Source organism: Notamacropus eugenii, chromosome 4 (genome assembly GCF_028372415.1).
Source record: "Notamacropus eugenii isolate mMacEug1 chromosome 4, mMacEug1.pri_v2, whole genome shotgun sequence".
Classification (NCBI taxonomy): domain Eukaryota; kingdom Metazoa; phylum Chordata; class Mammalia; order Diprotodontia; family Macropodidae; genus Notamacropus; species Notamacropus eugenii.
Genome location: NC_092875.1, coordinates 200,416,118 through 200,442,446, shown reverse-complemented (window position 1 = coordinate 200,442,446; position 26,329 = coordinate 200,416,118). Strand labels below are relative to the sequence as shown.

The following is a 26,329-nucleotide window of genomic DNA, read 5'->3' as shown; positions in this document are numbered from 1 at the left end:
CCTCAAGTGACCAAAAACAAACTCCAGGGAAAAGTCACTGTAAAGGAACCCAAAACAAGATAAAATAATTCATATTATTTAGACTAAGGGTTGCCAATTAAGTTGAGATAGGAGAAAAGTAGTGTGGAGCCAGTGTGGCATAGTGGGAAAAGAAGTGGATTTGGAGTCAGAAAAACTGTGTTCAATTCCTATCTCCAATTGGTGCCTTTTAAATCAAAGGGACTTTAAAAGAAAAAGCATGGGAGAGGGAGAAAACAGCTTATGTATATTCACCAAGACAGATATAGAGTAAAAGTTCTCAAAGAGAGATCTATAGAAACTGAAGGATTTGGGACACCCTTTTGGGGATGGGGGAAAGTGCTCTGCAAAGTCAAAATTACTTTTATAAGACATTATTTGCTATTAAAATATTCCTCCCTTTTACACCCACATATCTGTGGGGGAACAGGATAGGTAAAGAGGGATGGAAGTAACCCTATATATTCAGAAGATACACCTTTGAGGGAAAATTCAGCAATTCGAACAAAGAAGGAAAGAAAAGAAGACTGAAGGCTATGGAGAAAGACAAAGGAGGAATTTTATCATTATACCATGATGGGGCAATAAATTGAATCATGTGTTTCCCTGAGAGAGGTACAATTCAGTTAAGTTTGGAGTTTTATTTTGTGGAAGTTTTACCTGCGATTCCTGTTGTGATACAGAATCTTCATTTCAAATCCTTTGGCTCGCTGAGCAACCTTATAGCCAATCTTGCCCATACCTATGATTCCCAGAGTAGATCCAGTCACTTCTTGTCCCATCCCGTTAAAAGTAAAATATTTAGTGTTTGGTGAAGTAGCTACCTCATTCCCTAAAAATCCAAGAAGCAAAATTGAGCCATGGAACTGTCTCCACAAACAATTCTATTATGTTCTTAAGACAAGAAATGAAAGGAAAAGTTGTGATTTGCATCTTGCTGTACAATCTTGATAAAATGAGTTGTTCTGAAAACTCATGCTCTAGAACACAGGACTCATCCATTTCTACGTGAAGTAAAACAAAAGTTTCAGCATAAAACAAACCACATCATATTGAGAAAAGATAGTAGTTTTTTTCTCATGGTACAAACCAGAATATTCTGGCAAAAAAGTTACATTATAACATTTATTCTAAACTAGCATTCATCTCCGCCAAGGTTAAGAGCTTAAGCTTGAGTCTGGGAACTTATACTAAAATTTTTCGATAACAGTATTAAAGTAGAATTGATTTCCTTCATAATCCTATAGATTTTAACCTATTCATTAAAAAACATTATCCTGGGAAGACTTCCAACAACTTCCTAAGATGTTATGTAGGAATCAGGACAATATGCAAAGGATTTATATTTTAAAAATATCAGTTTGAATACTTTAAAAATTATTTTTGCAAATAATGTCTCTTTAGTTAACAATTACTATGAAATTAAACGACTAAAAAGATCATTTTACCTTCTAATATTCTCCGGGCTGATGCCAGAAGTAAGGCAATTCCCAAATCTGCAGTGCTGTTAGTAACAGCATGTGGAGTGTTGGCCACTTTCACCCCAAAGCTGGCAATCATGTCCAAGTCCAGATGATCCAGGCCTGCTCCTGGGCTTACAATAATCTTCAAATTAGGCAAACTCTGAAGCAGCTCCAGGTCAATATGTGGTTTTCCTTCCCAAATATATATAGCTTGTATCTTTTGACTGAAATATGTTTTGTTTTCAAGAAATTCTTGCATGGAGATAAGATTAAAATGTTTCTTAAGATCTCTTACATGATCTTCACTCAAACTATACTGTCCTTCAAAAGCATTTAACAAAACATCAGGTAGATTTTGATCTTGCATGATCTATGGAGAAAAATAAAGGATTTCTGTAGTAAAGGAAAAAAAATCTTTAGGAATGTTGATTTTATTCTTTAGTTGATCACTGACTTCCTGAATTCCAAGAATAGAATGGGATTGTTTGAGGATTGCGATGAAATTTCTAGAATTGCTCACAGTTCCTAGGAGCTCCCACTGCCCTGAGTGTCCATGTGTCCTCTACTTTCTCCTGCCTTGACTGCTCTCTGTTGTAAAATTTGTCATACCATTAAAATGAAGAAAATTGTCATTATGTTTTAAATTAAATAAAATTGTGTGTTCCTGATGCTTAAAGGTCAGCAAAATAGAACATTTTATATCTTAAGTAAGAAATTCTTTTTAAGTGTAGCAAGGAAATAAATTTGGCCTTTCTCTCACTGGCCCTTGATGGAAAAACAATTTTTCCTTATGGAATTTTTATAAGATTCAGTTGAGAAAATAAAGTTTAATATACTTACCAAGTTGCAAATGTATTCAGGTTATAATAAATAGAGTATAAAGTAGTCAGGATATATTTACATATAGGCTAATATGTGTAAATACATACTGATTTGTATATATTGATACTGATTATATATAATTGTATATGCTGCATATACACTATAATACTATATATATAATACTAATGAGAATATATTTAATCAACATATATATAATAGAAACAATGTTTATTTTTGAACCTTTAATAAGAAGTTCACCTTTATTTTTTTCCTCTGACTTCAGAGTTAATGATCTCTCCAGTGTCCTACACTGCTTTCATGGTACTAACACAGAAACCTGTGTCAGCCAGAATAGATAATACAAGTTAGGGATTAAGCCTTCAGTTTTTGAAGTTGAATTTTGAAAGCCAACATTTTGAATTTCAAATGACAACAAGAGCTTAACAAAACTGAAAGCCAAAGAACTCCAATGATATTAATAAATAAAATGAAGGGCTGCTTAAAATTTTTAAAATCTAATAAAATAATCACTAGTGTGTTGAAAAAACAAAATTATTTTAATCAAAGGTGAAAAACAGGATATATGAGAAATGAAGATGAAATCAACTATTAAAAGCTATTTTGCCCACTTTTATGGCATAAAAAAATTGGTAACAGAGAAAATGGATGAATATAAAAATAAAATATGCAAATTAACAGAACAAGACATAGATTTAGACTATTTACAAAACTCAGTGTCAGAAAAGCATCAAATCTTCCATTAATTAAGTTACAGGGACAAATCTAGGGGCAGAACCAGATGAATTTCCAAGTGAATTCTATCAAACTTTCAAGGAACAATTAATTATACTATTACATAAACTATTTACAGAAAAAAAAAGGTCCAGGGGAAAGGTTCCCTTTAAGACTCTATGATACAAATCTCTTAATGACAACTAAATTAGGTAGAGACGAAACAGACAAAATTATAGACCAATTAACCAAATAAACCTCAACATAAAACGTTAAATGAAGCATTGGCAGGGTGGCTTCCAAAAGATAAGTGACCATAGTGAGCATAGAGTTTTCAAAGGATGAATTGCAAAGTATTCACAAGCATAAGAAAGAATTTTCTAGATCACTAGTAATAAAATCATGAATAATAATAGAATACAAACCAAAACAGCCTCAAGGAAATTATTAATAAGAAGCCCCCATATATATATGTATATATATATATATATATATATATATACATATATATATATATATATATATATATATATATATATATATATATATATATATATATATATATATACCAAAATATTTGTAGCAACACTTTCTGTGACAGAAAAGAAATAGAAACAAAGTAGATGTCAACTGATTGGGGAATGGCTAAAGAAATTCTGATACATTAATATAATGGATTGCTACTGGATTGTAAGAGATAATGTATGTGATGAATACAGAAAAGTATGGAAAGATCTCCATGAACTGATGCAGAATGAAGTAAGCAGAGCCGAAAAGTGAAATACACAAAATCTACAACAATGTAAATGGAAAGAACAGTCGTATAGGGAAAAGTAAAAAAAAAAAAAGTAACAAAATTATGAAGATCAAGAATGACTTGAGTGAAGAGATATGAAGACAGCTCCCAACCCATGTCTTAAAGTAGAAGGTCCATAGTTGTTACACATTATACCTGTCTTCAGATAATTTCAATGTATTTATCAGTTGTGCTGATTTTTTTTTTTTACTGTTTTTACTCTTTATTTGTTATATATGACATGCTTCTTTGGGAGGAGAAAGTATCAATACTGAGAATAACTATGATGATGTAAGAAACAGAACATATTAATAGAATTATTTTTTATAAAAAGAGACTAAATTAACATAATAAAATGACTTTAAGCTATAACCTGGTTTGGATATATGCCAAGAATACTGGGTTGGTTCAATATAATAAAAACTATAAGCATAACACACAATATTAATAACAAAAGTACATGATTATACCAATAGAAGCTGAAAACTCTAATATTTCTTAAAACATAGGAATAAATGGAACTGTCCTTAATATGATGAGCAGTATTTATCTAAAACCCAGATGCTGCATGTAATGGAGAAAGGTAGAAGTCTTTCCAATAAAATCAGGTGTAACACAAAGATATGCATCATCAGTATTACTTAACATAGGGCTAGAAATCCTAGCCATAAAAATGTCCAGAAAAAAGTACCAAGGAAATACACAGAAGCAAAGAGGAAACAGAACTATCACTTTCTACAAAGGATACTATGATACCCCCAAGACATAACTAAAAATTAATTGAAACAATGATTCCAGCAAAATTTCAAGATATAAAATAAAAAAGACTAAAGTAATAGTACCCAACATGTATATATGTCTTAGTTTGTGCCAGGAATTGCGTTAAGTGAGTCGTGATGATCTCATTTGGTCCAAACAACAATCCTGGGAGGCTGATACCTTTATTACCCCCATTTTACAGATGAGGAAACTGAAGCAAACTAAGGTAAAGTGATGTTCCCAACATCACCAAGCTAGTTAATGTCTGCAGTCCGAAATTGAACTCAGGTCTTTCTAACTCTTGGCCCAGTAGTCTCTCCCCTGTACCATTGAGTTGCCATAGAAATCAACATCATTTCTCTACGTTACCTGGAAATCTCAATGGAAGAGAACTTCCATGTAAAATAATTATGTGACACATGAAATATTTGTGACTCTAGCTACTAAAATTCACATAAAATATGGGAAAATTGGTGAAGGAGTCCTACCAAATTCTTTTTATGATGCAAATATGGTTCTGATACCTAAACCAGGAAGAGCCAAAACAGAGAAAGAAAATTTTAGACCAATTTCTCTAATGAATATAGATGCAAAATTTTAAAATAAGATATTAGCAAAAAGAATACAGCAAGTAAGTTAACCAACAGAAAGAAAAAGAAAGAGAATTAAAGTGGGTCACTGGAGTGCTTTTTTAAAGACACAGAAGACAACAGAAATTGGGAAGGGCAGTGGATCACAGGCAATCAGGACAGCTTTGAAAATATAAGATAAGCTTATTTAAAAAGAAAAAAGCTACACAGACTATCAATTCACAGTTCCACATATAATCATCTCTTTCTATTTTAATATATATATAAAAATGCCCAAATTATTTGGTGTCTGCAAAGTTCACAAAAGTAGCGTTGAAAAAAATTAAACATCATGAAATAAAAAAATGAAAAAATAGTTTCAATTTGTAGTTTTTTATTTGATAATACCTTTTGATCATTATTTGTTTTTATATGTCTTGGATGTATAGGCTTCATCAAGGATATTTGATGCAAAGATTTCATCTTACAAATTACATTGTCTCCCTTATCCTAGCTGCACAGATTTGGTTCAGGTAAGGCGTTATCATTTTAATATAAGAAAAATTGCTTTATTGTGTAATGATGAATTGTGAATGACTTACCTCTTCTCAGCAATACAGTGATTAAAATAAAAATAAAACAATTCCAAAGGGCTTGTGATGAAAAAAGATATCCACCTTCAAAGAGAGACCTGATGGGAAGTCTGAAAGCAGATTGAATTATATGATTTTGCACTTTCTTTTTTGTCTGTTCTTTTTTTTTTTGCCTCTGCATTCTTTCACAACATGACTAATATGGAAATATATTTTGCATGACTACACATGTATCACCTATATCAAATTGCCTGCTGTCTCAGAGAGGGGAGAGGGGAGGAAGAGAGGGAGAGAACTAAACTCAAAATTTTTAAAAATGTATGTCAGAAAGTATTTTTAACATGTAACTGAGAAAAAATAAAATATTATTCAAAAATTGTTTATATCCTCTTTTACACTTACCTCTATCCCTTGCTTGGTTAAGAAGTCTCTCTCTAATCAAAGATGTTATAAGTACTTTACTCCAAATTCACCTCTAATCCTATAGATTTTCAGTACTTTCGAATCTGACTTCTGATTCAGGTATAGGACTGAAAGTGTCTGTCTTAGGTAAACAATGCTCTTGTTCAGTCTTTTCAGTCTTGTCTGTCTCTTCATGACCCTATTTGGGGTTTTCATGGCAAAGTTGCTGGAGTGTTTTGCACTTCTATAAAACAATGCTCTCTTAACTACTTAATAATAGGATTTATATCAAAAATATGAAGAAGTAAATACTTTTACTTTTTAAAGGCCAAAAGATAAGGACCAAGTGAGACAGTATGTTATACTGTTAAAACCTACCCTTCAAAATTAGAAGAAAAAAAGAATTTCTACTTATTGTCTTGACTTAACCAAATGTGGAGGACAAACATACAACAACAACCAAATGATAATTTAGTTTTTTACAATATGTGATACTGATGATTGCACCTTGGCCTTTGGATTGCTTAGAGATTAACCTCCCCCCTTATGTGTGAAATGATTTAAGAATTAAACGTAGAAAAAGAAATTACCTTTGTTGAAATTGTCTTTAAGAACTTCAGAGTTCTAAAAGATGTTATTGACTTGATGCTTCTGCACAATTCCTATGCAAAGAGACAAATAAACTGTGGGAAACAACAAGGGAAGAAGAGTTTTACATTCAAAGAGGAGTTTCCTAGTAATGACAGTGAGAGGGAGAGGTTGAAACTATAACCTATCACGTGGTAGCAAATATTACGAAGTACAAGCTACTTTTTTAGTGAGTAAAACATACTTTTTAAAATTACTAACTACTAAACCAGAGAAATATATCAATCTTGAATCATATGCGTTAGAAGAGCTCTAAAGCTTTATGTAGCTGCTTTTTAAAAACATTGAAATTCCATGATTCTAAGATAAAGATGAAAAGACACTGCTTGAAATGATAGTTACTCCAACCCAAGTGGTTTAAACAAGCTGCTTAAAAAACATGAAATTTATAAAAGTGACTTCCATCCTGGTGCTATTTCTGAGAGGACTACAAAATAATCTGCTCCCAAACTACCGCAAACCCACAAATCACTGAGTCGATCCCTGTAACATTTCTTCCTTCACTTTTAGTATTCCATAACATCCATATGGCATAACATATTTAACCATTCCCTAATTGGTGGGCATCCCTTCAGTTTCCAATTCTTTTCCTCCACGTAATGCTGCTACTTTGAAGATTTCTATGCATCGGAGTCTTTTCTTCTTTATTGCTATTTTTAGAATATAGTTATAGTGGCTGCATCAAAGGGAAAGGACACTTTCGTACCTTTTTTCCCAGAGCATGCTCTTTTCAAGAAAACAAGAGACAGTTCTGTAACCAACTTCTCTGAGTGACACTTAAAGGAAACAGAAGTTCCACAATCACATACCCAAGGGGCAAGGCCTGACAGCACAAAGAGAAATAGCATGAGAAAACCACCTGCCCCAGGAACATTGTTGCCCTGACCAGGTGTGCTCTAAGGATGGGTCTCTCCTCATATGACCTACACTCTTCCTACTGATAGTATGTGCATTTATAAAGGAGTAGGCCCCAAGTTTATCAGGAAAATGTTTTCTTGCGTCTTTGCTCATTGATGTTACTTTATTTAATTCCTTTGCTTACATGCCCTTCAATGCTTAAAGATATTCTGTACTACCAACCAAGGTTGCAGGAGGGATAGAGATGGGGTGGGGTACTACATTCTTCCAAATCCAAGTATGGAATTATTTCTTGTTGCATAGTGGGCATCATCAGACAGTTAGCAAGCCTTTATTAATCATTTAATAGGTGCTAAGCCCTGGGGATAAAAAAACAAACAAACATAAGAATGTGTATACTTGAGGAATTTCCATACTAATGAGGTAAGTAGGAACATAAAAGACATATCCAGAAACAAAGGAGTGGAAATTCCAGCAAAGAGGCCTTTAGTCAACTGGGTGGTGAAGTAGATAGAGTGCTGAGCCTGGAATCAGGAAGACTTATTTTTGTGAGTTCGAATCCAGCCTGAGACCCTTACTAGTTGTGCAACCCTGGACCAGACACTTAACCCTGTTTACCTATTTCCTCATCTGTACAATGGACTGGAGAAGGAAATGACAAAGCACTACAGTATCTCTGCTAAGAAAATTCCCAATGGGATCACATGACTGAGCACCCACAACAAATGGGGAAGCGCCTCTTGCCAAAGTTAATATGTGAGTTGGGTATTAAAGGAAGCCAGGAAAACCAAGAGGTAGAGGGATGAGGGGAAAGCATTATGGCTATGGAGGACAGCCAGTGCCATGCATAGGGATGCAAAGGAGACTAGACGTGATGTCATGTTCAAGGGATGGCAATTAGGCCAGTGCTGCTGGATTGGAGAGAGGCTGGAGGGGAGAAAAGTCAAAGAAGTTGGGAAAGACAGAAAGAAGTCACTTTGTGAAATGTCCAGCAGAGAACTTGACATTTAATCCTGGAGTTCACTCCAGTGATATGGTTAGACTAATACATTAGAAGAATCACTTTGGCACCTGTAGCCAGGAGACACTTGGGCTTCAGTTATGTCTCTGACACATAGAAAATGGATGAACAATCACAAGTTCTTTGAACCTTTGAAATTGATGATAATGATACCTAGCTCACAGGGTCATGGAGTGAGAAATGAGATGTCACCTCCACAATACCTTGCATCTATTCTCTTCTCTCCACTAACAAGACCTACTTGGCCCTCATTATCTATGTTGAAAGTGGTAATCAGAAGGGGCTACCTTCACTGACCCCATGGTCACAGCAGTTCTTGTGGTATCTCAGGAAACTTACAGCACCCAGAGTCCACTATCCTGACTAAATTTCAGGTGCTCCCCACCCTTTTGGCTGTTTTGCAAAACAGCTTAACTCCTCCCTGTTGCTAAAGCTCCAGAGAACTCTTCCCAGTTGAAGTGTATTTAAAACCTACCCCTTCTGCTTCATTTGGGCCCTCCTGTACACTGGTTCTGTGTGATGTCCCAAATTACAAATCTCTCAACTTGATGAAAGATCCTACCTTCATTGTCTTCTTCATTTCAGGTTGGCACCTATAACTTACCTAGACTATTATTGTACCAGTCTCAAAACTGATCTTCCTGATTCCAGGCTCTCCCTTTTCCAGTCAATCCTCTATATAGCTGCCAAAATAATCTTTGTAAAGTACACATCTGACCATGTTACTCCACTGGTCTCCAGAGGCAATTATCTCTCATATAAAATGCAAATTTCCCAGATTGGCTTTTAAAGCCTTTAACAGTCTGGCTTGAGCCCACCTCTCCAGACTTATTTCACATCCTTCCACTTCACCCACTCTGTTATCTACTCAGATTATCCTACTTGCTAGTCTCCAAACTGTGTAATCCATTTCCTGAATCCACAACTTTACAAAGGTTGCTCTTCTTCCCCACTCCTGTACTGCATTGCTTCATTTTTCTGTTTTAAAAACCTTCAAGCTTTAACTCAGGTACTTTTTACTTGGAGAAGCCTTTTATGATGACCCTAGTTGTGTTTTTTCCCTACTCGAATTAGGTTGCACCTACCTATTGACATAAGTGTTGGCTCTATCCTTCCTCTTTATCAGTAGAAGGCAAGCTTCTCGATAGAAAGACCTGCTTTTTTATGTCTTAGTATCTCTTGAGGTTCGTATACTATCTTGACCATAGTAAGTACTTAATAAATGCTTTGACTCAGTGCCTAACAAAGTGCTTATCATACAATAGGTACTTAATGTTTTTTGATTGCTTGTACACCTGTAAATTTTAAAATGTTGTATAAATATTGAAAAATACCATGGCATATAGGAGATAGAACTGGTCCTCCCATCAGAAAGGGGATGGAGGTGAGAGAATAAGCATTTATATAGCACCCATTCTGTGCTAAGCACAGGGCAGCTAGATGGCATAGTGGATAGACTGCTACACCTAGAAACAGGAAGATTCATCTTCATGAGTTCAAATGTGGCCTTAGACATTTACTAACGATGTGATCGTGGGCAAGTCACTTAAACCTGTTTGCCTCAGTTCCTCAGCTGTAAAGTAACCTGGAAAAGGAAATGGCAAACCACTATAGTAGTCTTTGCCAAGAAAATCCCAAATGAGGTCATGAAGAGTCAAACTCGTCTGAGATGACAGAACAATGGTAACAACAGAAATATGCAGGGCACTGTGCTAAGTGCTGGAAAAAAGCACAATAAAGATTATCTCATCTGATCCTCACAACAACCCTGGGAGGTGCTATTGTTACCATCATTTCGCAGTTGTGAAATTGAAAACTGAGTCTAATTTATTTTATTTTACTTATTATTTATTGATGGAGAATTGTATCTAATCAAGGTATCAATACTTATGGATCAGATCTGGACTTGATCATAGAGGCCTCAGTGGCAGAGTCTGTAAGAGTTTAGCTTCCTTATTCCTGCGGGCTACAGGCTGACTGCAAAGACTCAAAACTTGTAAGTTTTTGGAAGGGAGGAAGGGGAAAGGGAAGATAAGTCAACCTCATCATAATATGTTTGTCTACCACAAGTCTTTCCACAGGATAAGAGTCAGTCCTGTGCTTTTCCCTTTTGCCCTGGGATATGGAAATGTGCTCTCTGAGTCAAATCAAATATAAGCCCACTCATCATCTTCATGTTAAACCAATCACGGTCTTAGCTTATTCTGTATCCCTGATGCCTTAAGTAACCAACTACATAAAAGACTTACTCTGCCTGTCAGAGAGGTCCTTGGCCATGGAGAGGCCTTGGATTCCACTTACTGGCAATTTCGTGCCTTGCCAATAAATTGGTCAAGCTCTGAAATTGTAGCCCAGTTTGTCTTTATCACAGTTTATTTTTTATTGTGAAATTGTTTAGCAAACTGAGACAGAGATTAACTGACTTGCTCAGTACCTGTTTTAAAGTCCTGCCTCTGAGAGGAACCACCTGTGTATCCTTAAATAAATCATTAAGTCCTTAGTGCTCTAGTTCTGAGATATCACATAGAAAAGTGGATCACTAAACCATACATAATGATAAGGATCCCTGCAGCTACATCTTGTCTTAGGAACCACACTATTTACCTGTTTCTTTTTTATTATCAAAAAAAAACCAAAACACATTACAATCAAAGACGAACTACATTTGAATCCAGTTCAGACACATACACAAGAAAGTTGTTGGACAATTTTTTACAAACAAAATTGTACAGATAATATTAATTAGCATTGGTACAAGGAATTTCCTTACCCTAGAGTTTCTTATAGAACTCATGTCCCAGTCACTGTGGTAAGTACTGGGAGTATGAAGAAAGGCAAAAAAGGGGGTGAGTGGAGGGGAGACAACATTCTAACAACTAGGTATATCACAAATATAAACAGGATAAATTGGAGGGAATCTCAGAAGAAAAGTACTAGCATTGAGGAACACTGGGGAAGCTTTCATATAGAAGGTGAGATTTAAATCTTGAAGGAGGTCATGAAAGCCAAGAGGTAAAAAGCAGGGAAAGTTTTACAGGAAGAGGGAAGAGACAGTGGATAAAAGCAGAGGTGGAAATTAAAGTGTCTTGTTTGAAGAATATCAAGGAAGCTTGTGGCAGTAGATGGAAAATACATGTAAGGGAGTAAGGTGTAAGAAAACCTGAAAGGTAGCAAAGAACCAGATTATGAAGAGCATTTGATATTTGATCCTGGGAGCTTTTGGAAATGATTGAGTATAGGGGTGATGTAGTCAGTCAGAGCTATCCTTTAGGAAGACAATCTTGTCAGCTAAATGGAGGATGGAATGGAGTGGGAAGTGACTTGGGACAGGGAGACCAACCAGGAGGACATTATAATTGTTCAGGACTGAGATGATGAGAGCATGGACAAAAAGGAAAGGAATAAATGAGCTATGTAGAAATGGCAGAACCTGGCAACACATTAGATATGGGCAATGAAAGTGAGGCATCAAGGACACCTACATTGGGAGCTTGGGCCCAAGTCACTCAACAAGGATAGTGGTCACCATGACAGGAAAAGGAATTTTGGAAGAGGGTAGACTTCTAGGGGAAAGAAAACATGTTCAACTTTTTGACACGTTAAGTTTAAGATGTCTAGAGCACATCCAGTTTGAGATATCCAATAGATAGCTGGAAAATAAGGCTACAGCTCAGGAGAAGCCTTGGGGCTAGATACATGGATCTTCAAATCATCACTAGAGAGATGAAAGTGAATCTGTGGTAGCTGATGAGCTCACCAATCAAAAGAGCATAAAAGGAGAAGAGGGTCTTGGGAGTCAAGCACAGTTAGCAGATACAACCTGGATAAAGATCCAACAAAGTAAACTGAGGAATGGTCATGCAGATAAGGGGAGAACTAGGAGAGAGCAGTGTCAACCTAGAAAGAAGAGACTATCAAGGATCAGATAGTGATTGATTGTGTCAATGGCTACAGAAAAGACAAGAAGGATGAAGATTGAGAAAAGGACACTAGACTTGGCAATCAACAGAACATGGTACTCATTACTCAAATGAAGAGATATGACCAACCCACCCATTCATGGAAACAGGAAGTCCATTGGTATTGCACATTATATATGTTTTCAGACTTCTCTAAGGTATTAATCAGATATACTGAGTGTTTTCTCACTCTTTTAAAAAATACCTTGTTATATGAGGACAGTTCTCTGTGAGAGGGAGGTAAGAGGGGATGACACTGGGGACAACTATGATGAGGTAGGACAAAGAAGACATCGACACAAACTTATTAAGCAAAAGGAAAAAATGATATAATTAGCAACTTTGAAGAGATCAGTTTCAGCTGAATGATGATGATTTTGGAAGTTCAAATGCAAAGAGACAAGAGAAAGAGAGAAAAGCAAGTGTAGATATTCACTGTGGACAGCTTTTTCAAGGAGTTTAATCACAAGAGGGAAGAGACTTATGGGAAAATAGGTAGCAGGGATGGACCAATGAAACAAGGTCTAGTTTTCTTCCCTTTTTAAATCATTCTAAAAGCTTCAATTCCTAATATCCTCAGCCTATTCTTCTACTAGCATCATTTCAAAAATGAATGGGGTCTCTATAGGACAGAAGGACATTTTGTAGTTTTTTTTTGTTCAGTAGGTGGCCATGTACAAATAATTCATCACCTAATGGCCAGCCTCCTGGTGATGTACTTAGCTGGGCTGCTCCTCTGGAAGCAGTCTCTCAAGGGTGACTGTACTCAAAATCCTTCCAGAATGACAGGATAAGAAGTTCAGCTTTAGACCAGAAAGGCATCACTGAGACAATAAGGAGCACTGTCATGACTGGAATCCATATTCCTTGACTCCAAATCAAACTCCCTAAAGTTTATACTCTGATGGTACAGCCTCCAAAAACATATTGATTATTTTATTATATTTTTATTGTATTATGTTGTATATTATTATGTGTATAAATGTCAACAGATGACATAAACAAATGCTCAAAATATAGTATATTCAATATACTATGAGAACTCTGTCTGCTCAGTCACCACCCTAGTACAAGACCTCATCATTTCCCATCTGGACTATTACAACAGGTCTGGTATCGGTGTTCCCACATCATCTTTCCCCTTTCCAATCCAACCTCCAAGCCAAGAAGTATTCACTAAATGCTTACTATGTGTTGAGCCCCAAATTAAGTACTGGAGATATAAAGGCAGATAATATATTCCCTGCTGACACAGAACAGACAACATGGAAATAAATATCTATGTATATCCATGACACATTCTAAATGGAAGTAGTCTCAGAGGGAGGGACCTGGGAAAGATGTTTTGAAGAAGGTGGAATCTGAGCTAAGCCTTGAAGCAAGCCTGTTATCCTGAGGGAGAGGTGAGGAGGAAGAGCATTTTGACCCTGAGAGAAAGTGAAACTGCATGGAATTGGGAGATGGATTGTCATGTGGGAGAAACACCAAGGAGGCTATTGTAGCTGGATCCTAGAATAAGGGAAGGGCAGTAAAGTGTACAAAGATTGGAAATGTAGGAAGGGGCCAAAATGCAAATGCTTTAAATGCTAATTGAATTCTATATGATCTTAAAAGCAACAGGGAGCCTTCTGAGTTTTTTGAGAAGGTAGGATTGATGTGGATAAAAACAGTGCCCAAAGAGTTAAAAATAATACTTATGCAGCCAACCTGCAGGAGCTGAAGCTTGAAATGTGGTTATCTCTTTCCCTCCCCCTCTCCCCCTCTTACTGATACAGCATCAGAGAAACAGATGCACAGGACAGAGAATGAGAGAGAGAAATCCTAGACTGTTTAGTTTATATGATGACTAAAGGCAGTGTTAGGACAGAAACAGAAAGAAATAAGTTGTGTGCAGTCTTAAAGGGACTTTAAGCAAAACCCACCAGAAGGGAATAAGCATGTAGGAAAGAGAATAGCATGGGAAGAAAGTTTAAGGAAAGCATGCAAGGTCTGGAAATTTCTGGAAAATTATGGGTAAAATTCTCTCTCTCTTTCTATCTTCTAACTCTGGCCAGGTTTTGAAGGTGATGGAAAGGCAAGAAAGATGGAAACTTTTCCCCTCGATCAGAGAGACAGATTGACTAGCACTTAATCATTTCATGCCTCACATTAAAAAAAATTTTTTACGTAATGGAACACAACCAAAAGGTAGATAAATACATTTTGGTCATATTTTAAGTGAAAATTGTCACTCCTGATTGGGTGTTTATGATAGGTCAGAATTTGAAGGTGGCAGAGTGATCAGTAATTGCTATCTCTCTCCCCTCGTTGATCTTGATGAGCCCACGCAATATCTCCTCAGGAAAAACACTGGAACACTGAGAGCAGCATAAGGGGTAAACAGGCTCTTAGCCCGAGGCTGGGAAGATCAATAAGGAGGGTTCCTCTTGCTATGACTGAAGGGCACCAGTGCAGGATCAGAGCTGTCCCAGAGACCCACATATCAGCAAACTGGAAGAAGATCTTGAGCCCCAGGGGGGTGAAGCAAGCAACTACCAACCACAGGATCCCAGGCATGCCTCAGCAGCCCAGGGGAATCGAGAAGACACTAGCACAGCTAGGATTATCATCCTCTGAGCTTGCCTATGCTCTAGCTCAGCAGAGGAGACCTCCTGTGGCCAGACCACCCCTCTCCCACACTAAACAAGTTAGCTCCAGGGTAACTTTGGGGAAACCCAAAAATACCTCACCTGTCCTCTGCTTTCCAATACCAGACAGCTCAGCACCAGGTAAGTTGGAGCATTTTAGCTTCTAGCTGAAAGAACCAGAGGCCACAATACACAAAGCCTCAAGTTTTAGGCACAAGAATTGTGGGACAGAGCCTCCTGTACCCAAGATGTAGAGATCTACTTTAAAAGCCAGGAAAAGGGTGATTATCATGAGTAAGAAGCAAATCAGAAAAGAAAAGACCATAGAATCTTTCGATGGAACAAGGACCAAAACATAAATACCAAAGAGGTCAGCACTGAGACTGTACTCCCATCTGAAACTTTAGAAGGGAATATGAACTGAAGCTGAATGGTCTGAAGCACAAAGAGCCATCTTGGTGGAGCTCAGGAAGGATTTTAAAAGTCAAATTAGAGAAATAGAAGAAAAACTGACCAATTACTTTAAATATATGAAAAAAAGAAATCATAGAAGAATTTAAAATGATAGGTCACAATTTGTTATACTATTTGGCACTAAGACAAATTGGGAAAATGCATAGATCCAAAAAGGAGAAACCTCAGAGCCTTGAACTCCCTAGTAAAGGACAGGAGATTAGGCATCACTGGATCTTTTTCCAGAGTCCCCCTCACCTCAACTGGCAGATTTCCAGCCCTCTCTTTCAAAGAAGTTTTTAAGAAGTAGACCTAGAACTGAAGTTTACTTGAGTAATACTTAGAACCATTAAAATCTTCACCCTAAAGTCCTGACTCTCACCACTGACCTAGGGCTTCAGTGAATAGTTAGAACAGCTAAAAACTTTTTTCACATTCTGTTAACTCCTCTCATCCCAGATAATATCAAGGGAAGAGAGTGCTAAAGAATAGTAGAACATTTGAGTTAATCTCCCTCATAGACAAAGAAGGGAGGGGGGAGGCATGGAAACTATATCTGGACTTCACTATCAACAGCCTTGTGTCTCTGGACATCCTGAAGTCCACCCCTGTAGGCAAGCAGAGGAACTTCTCTCAAATGCCCCCAGTCCTAGCTCCCATACCACCTCAGCCTAGAGCTTCTGCTAGAAATTCACTAAAGCTGAACAAACTCTACCAGGAAGCTCATAGATTCCTCAAGGAACCTCTTCATTATCCATCATATCTCCCTCTTCAACGATCCCCCAAACTTTTAATTCATTTACTGGACCCCACAACCTCCATGCACTCTGATCCTTAGTCCCTTTTGCTCCTCCTTCCCAAATCCCTGACTCCCCCATAACCAGTCTCTGCAGTTGTGGGGAGAGAAGAGGATTGGTCAGGGCAAGTCAACCAGCTTCTATATTTGGTAAGCTCAATCTTGTATTAAAAAATTTTTTATGTGATGGTTTGGAAATGCAATTAATGTCCTCTAAAATTTCCTGTTTGTGTTACTTTGTGTTTCTAAATTGTAGTATAATTCTCTTATATTGTAAAACATTCAGACCACTGTAAGCCTGAAATGGTGTTAGACAAAGAAATATTTAATCTGAATTCTGCTGAAACTAAAAGATGCAGCGATTGTGTAAAACCAGTTATGTTACTTTATCAGCCTTGCTAAACTTGTCCTAATATTTTATAACTACCATTTAGAAAACCAGATATTTTCACCTTTGTCTGTTAAAGGGGTTAAAGCTAAAACAATTTGGCTATTTCTTAAGCAAGTTGTAAAATTATTGACTAAATGATTTGAGGTTGCTGTTTTAATGCTAAAACACAAAATTTTTAATTAATTACTGTGCACTGAAGGGAGGAAATTGGGTGAAAACTTTAACCAGATTGGATAATTTCCCATTCAGAACAGTCCTCCTGTATGGTGGCAGGCAGGAGCACTAGCTAGCGTCAGCCTCCTCCCTGAGGTCCATACCAATTTCCCTGACTTTGTAAAATTAGTAAGGCTCCTGGAAACCATCCATATGGCAAAGCCCCAGGAAAGGAATTGGTTTTGGTTATGTAGTTCCTAAACAATGAATATGACATGCTCAGAAGTTGTAATAGATAAAAAGATTTTTAACAATTGGTTTTTACACCTGGACAAATTTTAAATTTGAGAAGGAAAGATGTTAAATGGAATCCCTTATGTATGTGAGTACTTGTAAACCTTTCTTGCTTACTGCAACTCCATGAGAGCAAAAATAACTGTATCTGACTCTAAACTGTGATTAGTGAAACTTGCTGTTTAAGGTAAAAGGCATTTGGGACCATAACTATTTTTGTTTTGAGTTTGAATTTGGGTATAGTTGTCAGCATTAAATTATTATCTGATTGAAATAGCACTAATTACTCAGAGGGAATGTGATTCTGTACTGTTAACAGGTGAAGTTTCCATCTGGAAAGGAAAGGCTGAGGGGACAATTCTAGCCTCAATTTAACATGGGATCCTCTGGGCTTGGTTTCCCCATTGAATTCCTTTAAAAAGGGGATGTTTCCCACCTGACTATGCCTGAGTCTGGGTAAGAAACAGACCCTGCATGATTGAAGAATTTCACTCTTATCTGAATTCTAACAGAGTTGAGGATGTTTTATCCTGTCATATTTGGTATGTTACATGTCCCTGCTTTTTTCCTTCTATAGCAAATTTCTAGAATCAGAGCAAGTACTCAGTAAACATATGAGCTTCTTTGTGTAATCTTACTGGGAAATCTAATTTTTTTATCTAGAATTAGAACATGTGCAGAAACTCATATAAATTACTTAAGACACACTTTAAGACATTCCCATAGTTTTAAAGGATTTTAAAAGCATTAGTATTTTCCTGTGATCAGTCTCCTACTGTTACCAATGTGAGATTCCATTACAACACCTTTTTGATGATATCTAGCATTTTGTGACATCTAGGAATTCTGCAATAACTAAGAATTTAGTTTGTTATAATACTTTGGGAACTCATGTCACTGAAGGACATTTTTATACTAACTAAGTTTTAATGAATTTCAATTTTAAAGTTTTATTGTGGTTTTCTAAAGTCAAAAAAGAGCTATCATTTTAAAAGTTTTAACTAATTTTCCTTCCTGACTTCTGTGGGCTCCAGGATGGCCCAAACCAGATAGCACTAGATGCAGGTGTGCTACACATCCACCCTCTCCCTATCAATCAACAAACTAAATGGTTTTTACTCTTTGCAAAAACAAAGATTCACCACAGCTCCAGAAGAATTCACCAATTAAAAGGAAAAATCAATTTAGCCACAGCACAAGCTAGTTTCCCAAACTAGGTGAAAGGGAAAAGATAGTTGAGATTCAAGATACAGGACAGCTATTTATCCTATTTATTACAAAAGGGACACTCAAAACACTGCAAAATGCATAACTGTACATTGACTGAGACTTGAGATGGGTAGCATTAACTCTGTCATGCCTCCCTGGAAGGCTAGGATATAAAACAAGAAAAGAAAACCTTGGTGAGATTGGTGAAGTACCATCTTTCCTTCCCTTTTCTTCCCACATCTCCCAGTGGCTGGTTATCAGAGCCTCTCCTCCTGGACACAAAATAGCTGCTAATCCTACAAAGATCCCTATTGGAACTGCTCAGAGAAAGAATCCCAAAGAAGCCAGAGCCTTGAGTTCCACTTGACGCCAGCAGCAAATTGTGGAGGAGGCCCTACCTCCTCCAAATCCAAAACCATACATTCTGCAAAGAGGCAGGCAGTCAGCACACATTCATTAAGGACCTCCTCTGTGCCAGGCATTGGGTTAAGTACTAGGAAGCAACAGCAAAGCTAAGACAGGGTCCCTTTCCTCGAGGAGTCTATTGGGAGAGACAATACACAAACAGCAGGTACGTACAAGATAACAAAGTAGGATGAACACGTGAGCAGTGGAAGAGGCTGGCACAAGGTAGCCATTGAACTGAGCCTTGAAGGACATGGAGGTGAAAGAGCATTACAGGTATGGGCAGCAAAAAGACGTGAAGACAGGATCGCAGAATACGTGTAGTGAGGGAAATGGTGTAAAGAACATGGAAAAGGTAGAAACAGCAAGGCTATAAAGAGCCTTGAATGACAAACATAGGAACTTGTATTTGATCCTGGAGGTCCTGGAGAGTCACTGAAGTTCATTTAGGGGGATGTGAGGTACTATGCAGAGGGGGGTACAACCTTGGTAGCTTAGTGGGGGATTGAATGGAGTGGGAAGAGACTTGTAGCAGGAAGACCAGTTAAATGGCTATTGCAGTAATCCAGGTGAGAGGTGATAAGGGCCTTGGTAGGGTTGTGAGTGTGTCAGAAGAGAGAAGGGGACATACAGGAGAGATTTTGTGAAGACAGAATCAACAGACCTTGACAACAGATTGGCACTGGAGGGGTAGGAGGTGAGTGAGAATACGGAGTTGAGGATGGCCCCTAGATTGTGAACTTCAGTGACTGGAAGGATGATGATGTCCTTGACAGTAATAAGGAAGGTAGAAGGAGGGACTGAGCTTTGAAAGGAAAGCTGCATCGTTGTGTTTGAGCCCCTCAGGAAGATGCAGTGAGCTTATGTGCTCATGTTTTTATTTGCATCATTTTCTAATTCCTTCCATTTTTCTCCCTTCTTCTCCCCTCCTCCCCCATCTCTCTGTTTCTCCTCTTTCAATCTCTCCATCATTTTTGAACAGATTAGCTAAGGTTTGTTGGTTTGATATTCTTTTGGGGGAAAAAAAGCCCATTTGGTTCTTCCTTTGGTTTATCATATCTATCATTATTAATTTTGGGTTTCCATTTTAGATTGCTACTTATGTGTTTCTTTTGAGATGGCGATTTTTTATTTTCTTTTTTTGTCAAAAATGACATACTCAATTCGTTAAATCTCTCTTTTCTGATTTCTCAAAAAAAATCCCCAAAACACCAACCTTCACAGCTTGTCCCTTTCTCACCTTTCCGTCTTCTTACATATTCCTTTCTTTTTCACATGCTTTGATCTAGCCATATTAGTCTTCCATGCCTGGAATACAAACCTTCCTCTCCTCCACACCTTGGAACTCCTAGTTTTGTTCAAGACTCAGCTGAACTTCCAATTTCCAACTTAAGGTTCTTAATCTAGGATCCGTGAACTTGTTTTTTTTAATAGTTTAATAACTGTACTTCATTGTAATTGGCTTCCTTTGTATTCCTATATATTTTAAATGCATTTAAAAGCATGACTCTGAGAATATGGTTCACCAGACTTGTCAAAGGGATCTTTGACACAAAAAAGGTCAAGAACCCCTGCTTTATATGAAACTTTTCCTGAAACGAATATTTGCTAGTATTTGAAAAACACTTTAGGTTTTTCAAAGTGCTTTATGTGTCATCTTATTTGATCTTGCAACCATTCTTTACATATATTATCTTATTTGATCTTCAAAATAACTCTGAGGTAGGATTTCATTACTATCTCCCTTATTACAGAGAAGGAAACTGAAGCTGAGAGTTCATTGATTTGTTCAATGTCATACTGATATCAAGGGTCTGTTAATTTGGGGCAGTTAGGTGGTATAGTGACTGAAACACTGGGCCAGGAATAGGGAAGACTCAACTTTCTGAGTTCAAATCCATCCACAGACATTTACAAGCTATGTGACCCTGGGCAATTCAGTAAAACCTGTTTGCCTCAGTTTCCTCATCTGTAAAATGAGCTGGAGATAACAAACAACTCCAGTATCTTTGCCAAGAAACCCTAAATGGAGTCCTGAAGAATCAGACACAACTGAAAAAAATGACTGAAACAAAAACTTTCTGATTTAAGTTCAGAGCTTTATCTACTATACTAGCTCTGGCTGCTAGAGTCCTTCCCCAAAACTTTTATTAATTGTGTATATACACAAACACACACACATGTACATAGACATATATATGTGTGTGTATGTATGAATTCTTATATATATATAGTCTCTCCCCTTAGAATATATGTTGAAGGGCCTGCTCACTTTTTGCCTTTGAATTCCTGGGAAACAGCTTTGTTTTGAACATAGCAAATCCTTAATAAATGTTTGTTAAAAGCAAGTTAGCAAACGGTACAGATAAAATATTCACACTACATAACGACTAAATACATGGCCTAAATGCAGTCATACATGGTAGTCCAGCAAACTATATTCATATTTTCCCCTATTTAAGACTTTTATTACTAATCCCCTCCATACCTCCTTCTCTTATTCAATAGGCATTTATTAAACACCTACTATATGCAAACCCCAACTGTTTATTTGTTTTCCCAGTTGTCTCGCACAGTACATGGCACATAGCAAAGGCCTGATAAATGCTTATGGATTGAGTATAAATTTGTCTCTGCCTACTGACCAGCACATGAAACTGCAAGTCAACCTAATGCTAAGATTTATGATGTCCTTTTTGTTAATGAGTCTATTGGGATTTCTTTACAACCCTTGCTTTCTCTAGTTCCTTCCTTTTCAGGAATGAGGCCTGCACCTGGGAAACTGTCTCAGCGAAGGTGGAAAATGCATGGGTGACCACAGAGCAATTTCCCGGACTTTTTACAAAGATCCCATTCTGTGGATTAGCCTTATCATTAATTTTCAACTAGGGCAGAAGTTCCTAACCTGTCCATCAATTTGTGTTTTGTTTTTTAATATTCTGATCATTGTATTTTATCACTTTTCTTTATAATCTCATATATTTTATTCGTTTAAAATAATAAAAATTGTTTTGGGAAGGTGTCCACAAGCTTCACCAGAAAGGGTTCCATCCAGGACACAAAAATGCTTTACTTCCAGGGAATGGGGATTTGCAGAATTTTCATCTCCTGAGAAGCATCTCCCTGGAACTACAGCTTTGGGGTGCAGGATCACAGGCTCATGGTTCTAGGGTTGGAAGGGGCCCCACAGGTCCTCAAGTCTAACCTGATGCAGTTTTGTATATGAGGCTGAATTTGAACTCAGGTCCTCCTGCCTCCAGGTCCAGCTCTATCCACTGTCCACAGTACATGTGTTCGTACTTCAATGTCAAAGACCATGCCATCAAAGATATAATGACATGACCTGCACTTGACTTTGTTTTGAGTGAGGGAGGGCTGTGCAGGTCACCAGCCTCACTTCTCCTCCAGAGCCATCTGAATCCAGTGACCAGATATTCATCAGGATGACTGGGGATGACCCAGGATGTGGCACATGGGGTTAAGTGAATTGCCTAAGGTCACACAACTAGTGAGTGTCAAGTGTCTGAGGTGAGATTTGAACTCAGGTCTTTCTGATGCCTGCACTGGTGCTCTATTCACTGTACCACCTAGCTGCCCCTAGGTTACATGTGATTGAAAACTGAAGTGTATCTTTGAACTCTTAAGTCCTCACCAAAACTCCTAGTTGAAAAGAAAATGAAGAATCTCAGTGGTTCTGGCATCATCAACCAACATGTAGCACACTCTTCTGATGTAGGGTAGCAAACGGTTTTAGGTTAGGTAAAAAAGAACTTTTTGCCCTTTGTTCCATCACTGATAATTGAGCCAAGTTATAGCTCTAGCTACTCCATAGGAAACTTCTTTCATTCTACATAATGATGTGATCTACATCGAGTGTCATGAAAACCCTGAAGGCCTAGATAACTATGAACTGTTAAATTGATGAGGCTGACTACTAAGGCATCCCTGGGATCTACTCTACAGGTAAAAATAGCTTAGAGTGAGATGATCTTTTTCAGAAGCCCAAACTCCCCAGAGGGTTCTCTCTAGAAAACTTACTGTGATTTCACTATGAATTCTACTTTGTGGAGGACTGGACTTCAACAAGACCCCATTTTAAAGGAATTATTCCCAAATACAAAAAGAAAGTAAAAAACCCTCAAAAACCTGATGCAAAAGTAAGGAGAAAACAAAGCAAAGTGTATTTGAGAATCTAGGAGATGTCCCAGGGCGTATATAAGTAAATGCTCTCTTAGTGATACACAAATGTATGGAAGGACACCAATCATGAGAGGGGAAAAAAAGAAGCACAAAACCTGCTCATGCCTTCTTCTGGAATGGTGGCAAATCCTCCTCAACCTTTCCCTTCAGCCAAGGATAGCACTGATTCTACAATGAATCTGGGAAGGATGAGCTTAATCTGATGCTGTTGTAAATGTGACTGATATAGCCTCCCAGGATGTGGATGGCCACTCCAGCTAGCCAGTCACTTATATGAGGAATCAAATATAACCAGGATTCTAGTCTCCTTTGTACTACTGACAGTTCCTGAGAGACTGAGTCTGTGCCCTATTTTCCTCACTGTGGCATAGTAGATCAGAGACAGTTAGCCTGGAGCTAGGAAGAGACTTCAAGTCCTCCAGGAGCGTTTTCTAGTCTCAGAGGGAAAAAATTAACAAGATCTATTTTCATCTATCTAGAATTAGAGCCTATGAGTTAAATGTAGGTTAGTCATTAGCACCTAGATGAGAATATCAGCACAGAGGGAGCCTAGACACTAAGAAGTTATTTTCAGTCATGGACATAGGCGTTGAAAGGCCATCTAGTCCAGCCCCATCATTTAATATATGTGGAAAAGGTTAAGTCTACTTGCCCAGTGTTACATGGTGAATTGGTGACAGAACCAGGCCTAGAACCCACGTCTCCCTGTCTTTGCGCTATTTTGGCTTTTTGTTGTTGAATCACTCTTCAGTTGTGTCTGACTCTTCAGGATCCCATTTGGGGTTGTCCTGGCAAAGACACTGGAGTGGTTTGCCATTTCCTTCTCCAGCTCATTTTAACAGATGAGAAAACTGGGACAAACATGACTCACTCAGAGTTACACAGCTAGTAAATGCCTGAGGTCAGGAAGATTAATGTTTGCAACTCCAGGCCCAGTGCCCCGTCGACTGCACCACCTAGCCGCCATTCTCTGCCATGCTACCAACCAGCAGCTTCTCATTGCAACACCTAGGCCAGGAGTATGTGGGTCGAGAAGTTAATGAATTCCCAGCTCCCTCTAGCACAGGAGTAATCTTAACCCAGAGTTAGTTAATTGAAAAACAATCATCACTGTACTTTAATATGAATGATTTCCTTTATGATCCTATTTACTTTATTTTAAAGACTTAAGCTTCACTGAACTGCCAAAGGGGTCCATGACATAGACAAGAGGAAGAACCGCTGCTTTATTAACTCCCAGCTAACGTTGTATTTCCACGTCTAGAATCAAAGAATGAACTTCAGAGCAGTAGATATTGGCACAGTGGGGCAGGAGACCTGAAGCACACACTGACCCACACCCTAAATTCTTGTCATTAACTCAGAACCAATTTCCCATAGCGCTGTTCCTCCTTTCCCTCCCACCGCCTCCGCATTCCCCCTTCTTCAATTTATCTCCTCTGCCTTTTCTGCCCCCCCCATCCCACCCTTCCACCCCACCCCCTCAGGCAGGGGGTCCCACTTCAGCCATTCCAGGAGAAATAAAAGAGAGGAAAGGAGGCAAGCTCATGATGGTCACTTCCCAAAACCCGAGCTCAGCCAGCCTATGTGCAGAAGTGCCACACTGGGTCAGCTCCCCAAACACCCCACTTCCAGAGGGAAGCAGCCTCACCCCTCCCACCTGAACCCTATTGCCCTGCCACCTGGGCCCTATTCCCCATCCTGCCTCCTCCATGTACCTCACTTCCAATGGTGGCTCCACTTCCTCTAATTGGTGGGTTGGGCCTACGGACCCACCTCTGGACAGCAGGTTACAAACACCTGCAGGCTCCCTGTGCTGCTCTTTCTGACCCAGGTGGAGATACTTTCTTTCTCCAAATCTTGGTCTCAGCCTGGCCCTGATGCAGGATGTGGGGGTTAGAGAGCTGCTCTTGTAGTCAGGAAGACTGAAATTCAAGTTCTCTCCGACACACGTGATGTTGTTTGTCCTTCCTTTCTCCAGTGGGGCTTGATGTCTGAGTGCCTCTTGGAGATGGAAAGCTTTCTACCTAAGACACTTAACAGAAAGGGTCAAGAGAGAGTCACCCAGGAAGAACAGCCAGCAGAAGTTTAAAGTCCACCAAGGGAGGCTTGGTGCTGCTCCAAGGTTACCTGCTCCTTTTCTGAGAGGTGTGAAACCCCTCGGGGCTTTCAACTGACATAGCGCTTCCTCATTTTTTCCCTTTCTTTTTAAAAATTCAATTTTATTTTATTTTCAGTTCCAAATTCTCTGTGTCCCACATCGATTGAGAGGTCAAGAAAATAAAAACCTATTAGAAAAATGTATACTTCAGCAAAAAAAAAAAAAATCTCTAATTAGGCTTGTCCAAAGGTGGAAAAAATGGGAAGAAGATATATATTGTTTGTGAGAACAAATCCCATAATCTCAAATAGTTTTGGAAAGAAATTTATTTGATCTTTTAGTAGAGGATAGCAAACTGGAAAAGAGGTGTGGCTCCCTCTCTTCCAGACTCTGGAAAATTTATATCACCTAGGATTTAGACTAGGGTGACAGACAATGTGATGCATTGATCCTTTTCAATATAGAAAGCTGACCAACAACAGTTCCAGTAGCTTTGTTGCCTTGAGGAGGTATTCCCTAGGTATGAGCCCATCCTTCAATAACATACACTCTTCCCACTGATAATGTGTGTGCAATTATGAAGGGGTATGTCCCAAGTTGATAAGGGAAATGTTTTATTGTTTCTCTGCTTCTTGATATTACTTTATTAAAGTAATAAAATTATCATTTATTTATTTATTTTTATTATTATTTTAATTTATATTCTTTATTAAAACCACCACCAACAACCCCTGGTGCCCATTTCCACCATTCCTAGAGAGGTACTGGGGTTAGGTAACATTCTGGGGGAAGATAATCTTTAATCACATAAGGTTAGATTTAAACAGTAAAATAATTTTTCCCAAACAATAAATTTTTTCCCCACATGAGCTTCAATTTGCAGTCTGAGTCCATCAGTATTCTGAATAGAGATGGATAGCATGTTTCCTTATGAGACCTTTAGGATTCTGGTTGGTCATTCTGTTTTTATCAGTTAGAAATGAGATTCCATGATTCTAAGATAATGATAAGAAGACACTGCCGGAGACTATAGTAACTCCAAACCAAATGGTCCAAACAA

The 26,329-nt window shown here is 38.0% G+C and overlaps 1 protein-coding gene across 6 annotated transcripts in view; it reads right to left on the bottom strand.

Moving 5' to 3' along the window:
- The window catches only part of LOC140500933 (glyoxylate/hydroxypyruvate reductase B-like), a 34,191-nt gene extending 8,968 nt beyond the window's left edge, over nucleotides 1–25,223 (bottom strand). Inside the window, exons 1-5 of one of the 6 annotated variants that reach the window (XM_072604017.1) lie at nucleotides 24,887–25,223; nucleotides 6,745–6,837; nucleotides 5,762–5,862; nucleotides 1,467–1,851; nucleotides 679–850 (exon numbers count right to left, since the gene is read on the bottom strand). In XM_072604017.1, the coding sequence (XP_072460118.1) occupies nucleotides 679–850; nucleotides 1,467–1,848 (554 nt within the window). In that variant the 5' untranslated portion in view covers nucleotides 1,849–1,851; nucleotides 5,762–5,862; nucleotides 6,745–6,837; nucleotides 24,887–25,223. The remainder of the gene's footprint in view (nucleotides 1–678; nucleotides 851–1,466; nucleotides 1,852–5,761; nucleotides 5,863–6,744; nucleotides 6,838–24,886) is intronic. The other 5 variants (XM_072604018.1, XM_072604019.1, XM_072604021.1 and 2 more) reach the window with 5 other exon arrangements.
- Nucleotides 25,224–26,329: the final 1,106 nt, after the last annotated feature.